This window comes from Loa loa (genome assembly GCF_000183805.2).
Source record: "Loa loa unplaced genomic scaffold supercont3.28, whole genome shotgun sequence".
Classification (NCBI taxonomy): domain Eukaryota; kingdom Metazoa; phylum Nematoda; class Chromadorea; order Rhabditida; family Onchocercidae; genus Loa; species Loa loa.
Window position 1 is genome coordinate 363186 of NW_018108208.1, and position 9003 is coordinate 372188.

At 36.5% G+C, this 9003-nt stretch overlaps 1 protein-coding gene across 1 annotated transcript; it reads right to left on the bottom strand.

Moving 5' to 3' along the window:
- Positions 1–2911: 2911 nt before the first annotated feature.
- On the bottom strand, positions 2912–7336 carry LOAG_02516 (transporter Sec61 subunit alpha). The gene is made up of 9 exons (XM_020446026.1): positions 7232–7336; positions 6610–6756; positions 6141–6338; positions 5755–5912; positions 5252–5518; positions 4934–5074; positions 4267–4506; positions 4019–4166; positions 2912–3687 (listed from the first exon to the last, which is right to left on the bottom strand). Exons 1-9 carry the CDS (start codon positions 7236–7238, stop codon positions 3572–3574), a joined length of 1422 nt encoding a protein of 473 aa, XP_020303582.1. The 5' UTR covers positions 7239–7336; the 3' UTR covers positions 2912–3571.
- Between the last annotated feature and the right edge of the window lie 1667 nt (positions 7337–9003).

The window sequence follows — 9003 nt, forward strand, 5'->3', positions numbered from 1 at the left end:
AAACTTATAGTAACGAGAGCAAAAAGGCCATGTAATCTTTTCGAGATAGCGAGAAAAACTTCTGACAAAATAACGGTTAAGACGTCAGATACTTCTCAATAAAACGGATATGACAGTTGATTGAACCGCTTTAACAAGCAAAACTTGTCTTTAAATAACAAAAGTGAGATGAAATGTGATAGGACGGTGATTGGAAGCTAAATTTTTGTTTACAGTAGTGATGGAACGAAGAGTTCTGTAGAAAAAAAATCTTTACATGGACTCATCGCTAATATACCGCCGTTGGGCTATCTAACGGTTTCCTAACAATTTTTGGTTGAATGGCTTGGTAGTTTATATATGAGCATCTAATATGTTTACATTTTGTAGAAAAAAAGTCAATTTTGCGCACTGTAATCGTTTCGCTTTGTTCAAACGTAAATTGTTTTAGCTTCGTAAACCTTAAAAATCATTTCGTTATTCGTTTCTCCAGTAGTGATAAACCGGCGGAATATTTAAGTAGGATTATAAATTAGCAGCAATTCCCACCGAAACACTCAGGGATTCTATGCCGATCATTTTTATCAAGCTAGCACTAAATCAAAAATTTTAATCAGAAATGGAATCCTTCTTAAACGCCTTCATCGCCTCAGATCACCGTAAATTTCGATGATCTTGGGAGGCTCGTCATTTCTACCTATATTCTACGGTATATCCGTCACTCTTTCCAAAACACAATAAATCTTCACCCTTTTCTCTCTCTTTCAAGATATCTTTCACAAGCAGAGATCTTCTGTCAGCCTTAATTTCGTCCTGAGTAGTATACGCTAATTTGTACATTTTGTAACATTACGCCGCAATTTCTCCCTTTGGGAAATAGACTTTAACTTTTGATGAAATGTATTCGGAAACTGCTGCGAAATATTTTTTGCAGAAAACACATATATGTATCTCCAGAAATCGAGCTTACATATTACAAATTTCACGAAGGCAACGTAGAGTTCTCTGAAATTTATGTTCCATTAACATAAATAATAAGTGAAAACAATTCTCAAAAAAGATGCAAACAATATGAATTCCATTGCTCCATCCTCCCTGACTTTTTTGACCCAGATACCTTGTTTCTTCGGTAATCCTTTCCATTTTTGCCCTAAGTCACCTCCCATAATTTTGAAAGCATCCGATGTTCATTCTTTCAACAGCTGTTTAAAAACACATAAGTTATGGTCCTTATTAAAACCTTCACTACATCGCACCCCATTTTCAAATTAAGATCTTTTTTATTTCAGATTTCCGGCTCAAAAAATATGCTACATGAATAGGTAGTGATACTAAAAATCTCTTGTTGCATAGGTTCTGCAGTTAATCTCTTCGTATTGAAATAGCGTTGATTTTCCATGAGATAGGATCCGAATTCGAGGCTTTCCTCAACAGCTCTCTACGTCTCCTACTAAGTTCTCTTCCAAATTTCTTAAACTGGAACTCCATACATCATAATGCTTTGATTGAAAAAAGATCAGAGTTCATAATATATTCTGTAATTTGTTCCTAACTGTACAGCTGCTATTCTTCAAGAAGTATGCACGAAATAACCAACTAAAAGCATGATGGTAGAATTATGAGCTTGCATTCATCAATTCAACTTTTCCAAACGAAAATCAAAACGTTGGCAAAGGAAAAAAGCAAAAGTGGACCTTTTATTATCTTATTTACCTTTTATCTTTCAAAAGTGGATCTTTTACTGATTAGAAATAAAGATTAATAATAGTCATGAAAAATATAAAACATACAACAAATAAGGGACCTGCGAAATTTTACGATGAAACGTCAAATCTGCTAATCCCGTGGGAAATATGACTGGAAGTTCTAACCAGCATCATTTCCTCATGTCAGTATGTAGTTCTATGGTTCTATGTAAGATCCGACACCATCCTACTTCCTCAATCACATAGTTAAACAATTACACAACTACTGTTCACAAAGCCAAAAGTTCAGTGACATAACGAGAAAGGTGGTAAAAGAGCATTTCTATACCTTTTACACCTTACAGCGCCTCAGAAATGTGTTCAAGCAAGAACTGCTATATTGCTAGTCTCTCACCTTAAATGATATATCCTACCTTTCTCGGCCTAGGTGTTCCCAAACAGCGCAATTTCCTGCGGATGAACCTACCATCTTGACTGTGAATTATTTTCTTCTTTCACTTCTTTTATAGCAAGAATCATTGTAAGATTCTTTTATAATGATAATCATAGTGAAACACAACAGAGAATCCCCACCAGGTTTTCAGAAAACATTTTACTGTTCAAGAGATTCAACTAGCGATAGCATAATAACAAATCATCCACTGACAATATGATAAATTATTTACTAGTTGTCAGTAGGGATTTTTTCTGTACCTTAATGTGTCAAACACCACGCACCGCCTAATTTAAACGACGGACAATTTATTAACCTACCAAATTTAATTGCACACTAATAATTCCGCCGTCCTTTCAAAAATGACCAGCCAGTTTCAAGATGCTCCTTCAGCATGAACAACAAACTAAAAGTGAAGAACGACAGCCCCACCCAATTTCTTTCGATGAATAGAGCAGAGATCGGAAAACTCTCCTAAAGTTAGACTGATTAAAAATGAGCTTCGACATTTTGACCCCCCGTTCCTCTTAGAAGACTTCCAAAAGGAAACTTTTTGAGACAAATACTGCCACAAGTCAACGCCTTACAAGTATAGTTAGTACAAAAACGACTTCTAAAATCTCACAAGGACACATCCCTGCCAATTAGTTTATTAAGAAAAAGCTTAAAGCCAAGAACATGTTAAGATCTCTAACGGAAAGCTTCCCAACACTTCTGAAAATATTTCGACAGTTCGGCATATGATTATCAAAGATAACTTCTGTTTATCACTCATCCAACCTAAAATGTCAGATGAGATACTGTCAACCAATCACACACTTGCAAAGTTTCATTTTTCAATATAGTATGAATTCTAACTACATTACAACTGCCCAAATACTTAAGTGGAACTACCACAATGACGCACTCGAGACAATATGACAAAACACAGCATGCAAGGTTCTGAAAGATTTCTTGAGAATGTGGTTTACAAATTTCCTGTTGATAAAACCATATTTGTAAGGGATTATGTAAACGTAAAAAAAGAAAAAAAGAACTACTTCAAGACTCGCTGCAACTAATAAATTAAATGGTAACATTTTCATAGTATCACACCCATCATCGGGATGTAAAACTATTTCTATAACGCAAATGAAATCCAGTTCGAAGATAAATTACATGAGAAATATAGTATAAAATATGAACCAAATATACTTATTAACAGAATCATCAGCTCTACTCCTTGGATAATGTTTATATCATGAGCATACCTAGCAAAAACAGAAAAACTAAGGAATATGTAACTGCAGAAGTGACTGTCGTTACATGGAGAGTTTCTAAAGAGAGCAAATATCAAATTGGATACTAAAGATACTTCTTTGATGTTCCATTTTATTCTTAGTATATCTCATGCTTAATCAAACAAACAAACTGAGAAGGCAAAACTTAATCTTCCACAATTAACAATCAGATATTAGAAAAACATTCCTGCTACACCTCCCATTTCTTGTTGCTCCTTAACAAATATTTCGAAATATTGGTATATTATTGTTACTGCCAACAAGATGCCAGTACCGCTGCCGATCGCACCTTAAAATAAAATCCAGGTTTGAATGCATCGAATTGGGAAAACAGCTATATCATACTAGCAATAGAAAGTCTCAAGGAGTCGAAAAAAACCGATCAATCTTTGACAGTTATTATGAAATTATAAACATTAGTAGTTAGTAGCAACAAAGCAACCGGCAAAGCAAAAGAAGTTTTGCCCCCTCCTTAAAGAACGAAGTTTGTCAGTAATCCAGAAGCCAAAAATTAATTCGTGTAGAAATGAATAATATACGCCCAGGTAAGAAGCAATGATGAAAGTGAATCTGCCTAACACCTCATCATATCATAATATTAAAAACGTATAACCGATTACCCATAAAGTCAGCAGTGACTGATAAGGCTCCGATACACAAACCACCAAATGCAGCAGCTGTTGGAATATATCGATTTAACTCATGGATCATTGATTTCTCACGATGGCCTCTCATTACCATTTGTTGCTCCTTTAATTGCTTTGCAACCTAAATTCCCAGAAAATAAACTAGAAATAAAAATAAACATAAAGCAGTAAACCTTTATCCAATAAAAGTCAATATGCGAAGATCTCAGGATGCAACTCACATCTTTCGCGCTACTCCCAGATACGTCTATCCATGTTTTCGAGAAAAACGCGCATGAACCTAACATGAAAACAATGTATACAAAGCAGTGCATAGGATCTTCAATAACATGTGCCAACGTTTCTGGAGGTGATAAGTAATAACAAATGCCACCAGTTGGATAGCTTCGATAACCACCTGCATCCGACCACGTACCTAACAAATTGACCAGGATATTGCCGCCAAATTTTGCAGCCAACATCTGAATTTCATCTAATACATTAAATTTAACATACTTTTAGAAGAAATTCTCTGCTCCAACCATAACAACGTGAAGTTGTCAACAGAAACATGAAATCCAAAGCTGTTACATGTAGAACTAGCAGAATCAGTTCCGCATTTCCATTAAAACTTTTGTTACGTTTTTGTTTTTCGTTGGGACAAATAAAAAAAACTAGTTGATGTAAACTGGATAACTGGATATAGGGTATCGCTGAACTGTCTTAAATATTAGCCCAGATTAAAATAATCGCAGCATCAAAAAATGAAATATAAAGCTATATAATTAAACCATCGAGGGAAAGGATATATAACTTTATGAACATTAAGCTAAAATATGTTACCCAGATCAAGCCGCACCCAAAATATGAATGAAATCGCAGTACGAATTTCAATGAAAGTCAGCTTACCTGTGAAATAACATACAAATTAGATACGAGAGCAGACTGCAAGATAATTGGAATGTTGGATGTATAAAAAAGTTTAATTGGATAAGAACTGTACTGTCCACGATACCGGGCACTCTTGATCGGCAAGTCAACGCGGAATCCCTAGAAATGAAACACTTGAGCGCAACTATGCTGTAAGGAACAGCTTTCAAATTCATAAGTTGTCATAAGAATAAGCATAAAAGCCAAAAATCAATGTTTCTTTAAAAAGTTGAAGTATTAAAATAATGAAAAAATTATACAACCAGATTTGCAAAAAAAAAGCAAAAATCAAATAACCTGGAAGTATATAACCACAGCAAATACAAGTACTGTAGCCATCAAGTTCATCAGATTTGGCAAGTTTGGTCGATAAAACGCTTCACGCAGTGCTCGAATTTTGTCGTTTCGGGTAGCAAGTAAATGGAAAAGTGCAATGATCGCACCTTCAAATTCGGTGCCCCGACCAGTATTTAATGTAGCTGGTGAAAAAGCCTTCCAAACGATCGTCTCACAAATGTTTGTTGCGATGAACAATGAAATACCAGAACCTAGCCCATATCCTTTCTTAAACATAAGATTAGTTGACCTCAAAATTTGTTTATCATACGCTGAATTATAAACACGGATCGGCAAGGAAAAAGAAAAAAAGAGATTTGGTTTGAATAATTTGCTATTTTAGTCGAATTATTCAGCTTGACTAAGCTGCTATTTCAGTCGAAAACGTAGTCAATCTATTCATAACAGAAATGCGAGAAAACATTCCTTATAACAGGCAGACACATGAATCGTCCTACGCATACCTGTAACAACTCATCCAGAAGTAAAACAATCAGGCCAGCTACAACAAGTTGAATAACAATGAGCAAACAAATACCAGCACCAATTTCCGTAGGATCGCCATATAAACCGGATGCCACATAAACAATGGCTTGTCCAATCGTGATTACCATGCCAAACACTAGAAGCATAGATGACGGTAATAAATGAGTAATGCTAACAATAGAAATTATGCTAACAACTCATAATGCTAGCAATAGAACATCGCACTAGGTGCTAGACAATACACGCACTAAGCACAATTTTCATACCGTTACGACTACTTTGGACAAGACTTTGCACTGGCAATTCAAACAACGTTAATAAGAAGTACCAACGACAATCTATTAAAACAAATCTTTGAACAAACATTTTTGCGCGCCATTGAAAAGAGCGCGTTCTTTTGGAGTATCTCCTACTTCAATGATTTTTGCACCTGCCAATAACTGCATTATTAGACCAGATGTCACAATAGGTGAAATGCCAAGTTCCATAAGTGTTCCTCTATTTGAGGCCAAAATCACCCGAAGCCAGTAAAACGGATCTGCACTGTCTGTCGACATGATCCCTAAAAGAAGCGTATGTGCTTGACCAATAAATCTACCAGATGAAATTTGGGACCGTGACACAACCAAACACATAAATGAACAAACAAATGGATTAGCTAACTAATTAACCAATTAATTAGTTGATGGATGAATAAATAATAAACAAGCAAACAAATAAATATGTGTATATACCACCAAATTACCTAGCTGCTAATCATACTTAATTTTTTAACAACATATTGTCATTTCTGACTAGTCCTATTTACAGTGAAAGATAAGAAAACCACTAACCAAACAAGGGTATTTGACAGCAAACAAGAAACACGAATAATGTAATTGCTGTCCATAACATTTTTTCACGAAACTGAATTTTTCTTTCAGGCTTCGAAACTTCTGGCACGAAACCACAAAACGGCTTCACAAACTCCAAAAACTTTACTGAAACCGAACGAATGCAGTGAATTTACTTACATCGTCCAGAATTTTGAAATTTATGGTGAAAGGAAGTCTATTAATCATGGCCCCACTTCAATCAACAAACCACTTTGAGATCCACTTTTTCACGGATTTTGCAATCATAATTTTTTGATTAAACTTGTGGTGGAAAATCCTGGACGAAAAATCCATATGGATGAAAATCCAGTACTAAGGATCTGAAAGATTTGCAAGAACACTCGACAGAAAACTGTTCATGAAAACATGCTGAATTGGTTTTACATCTTCATCTTCCTACTTCACATGTACATCCGAGTAAATAAGACCTTTTTCACTTAGAAGCACCTACAAGAGTACTGCCTTTTCTTGCGATGAGTTCTACACAACATCGTTAAGTTTCTAATGGCCTAAAAAAGTGTGTCACAACACTAAACCATACGTATAGAAATACTAGGAGAAAAAGAACTGCTATACATACTTCCCATTTTGAAGCGGAGAGACTACGTGAGCGATAGCAAGCTGTATAAGCGATGAAAACTATTCTCCCAATACTCACCGATTCCTTGAATATACCGTCCTGAAATGTAACGTTTATTCACATTACCCTGGAAATGCCCCAAATACTAAGATTATTCTTGAGAACTACGACAGAAGACAATCACACCACTACCCATCCAAACAATTCACACCTCCCACTCCCGCATATCTCAGAATAACGCACTCCCAACCAGCTATTTTATACCGTGCCTGCAAAAAACTGCAAAATTCTCAGTGCGGTGAGGCTGCTGCAGCTATATATTTAAACATGGAAAGGGTGCAAATGGGACATGTGGAGCAGAGCGGAAGGGTTGTGTGTCCGAAATGTGGGTAGTGTACACAGCGAAGTAATCACAAGGTGTCCATTGTGTCATTCCTTGCTGTGACACAATCATTTGCTTTTTTGAAGGATTTTAATAAACGACGCCGATCCATAGTACTTTGATGGGTATTTATAGTGAATTTCCCTGCCCGACCGAGACATCGTCTCTGCCTTGTTAGCTTGAAATTTATGAGATCTTTTGCATCGTTGCAGAGATTGCCCAATCGCTGCTATTTCTAAATCGCGAAAAAGTGCTCGGGTCGGTTTTGTAAAAAGTGAAATCATAGAATGATTCACATCAAACATCAGATTTGGACATCAAATATCAGATCCATCAAAAATTAAACAATTATCATGTATAGGGATTCGAAGACAAAGAGTACTTCATGAATGGCAGTGCTGGCCGACAAGCGGCTTGGTCTGCTGGGTCGTTGCCTATCTGATTTGGATTTGAATTAAGCGATACGGATCAGGTGACACTGTCTCTTTTGAAAGCTCAGTGTTCGTTTGTATTTCGCCTGTAGTTTCACAACACCGGAAAACACTGCATTACATCAACAGACACAATCCTGGTAGAATTTCATTCCAAAGACCGAATTTTCAAGTACTGCTCGTTTCCTATTAGTCCTACTCGAATCGTCATTTCCAGGCATGAAATTAGTGCGTAGTCAGGTGTGCATCTTCCGCTTGCCCAAACCTGTTTCCGTTTACATTGGTGAAAGCTTTATCATTTTTAGTATTGATAGATTTCGTTCTTGTTATCTCATATACTGCCAATATCTTTTCTCTGATTTTGAAATTTCCAAGAAGACGTCGAACTTACTCCAGTGAGCATTTCTCCGAAATAGTTTCCACTTTATCTGTCTATGGCCGACTTGGGCATCTGGCGGCCCTCCATAAAGTTTTTGCTGCCCGCGGAGCCGCGAGAGAAGCCTGCGCTGCTGTTCCTTTTTTGCTTCATCGCTCTTCCCTTGCGAGCCAGAGTGACACTCGGGAGCGCAGCATTTCCGCCGTCTTGGCAGACGATGGTGGCTGCTCCTGGTGGCTATATATATGTATAGGAAACATTTAACGTCTGGATCAATTTCCTTCATCTCTTTTTTTCATTTCAATTCTATTTTTCCATTTTGTTTGCGTTGTATCTGACCATATGTTGGCCAAGTTTCCTTATCTAGTTGTTCAATATAAAATGCTTCAGATGGGGATATCCAGCTTGGTGTTTTTGAATATAATCTGTCTTCGTATTTTTCCCAAATCTAATCAGTGCTGCTCTTACATAGTGGTTTCCCAAGTTTTTATTTGCTATTCTTTTGCCATACCATAAATAGGCATGCCATTCTAACCTAAAATCAAAGCCTTCTAATGTTAAAGTTCGTTGATCTTTTATCACA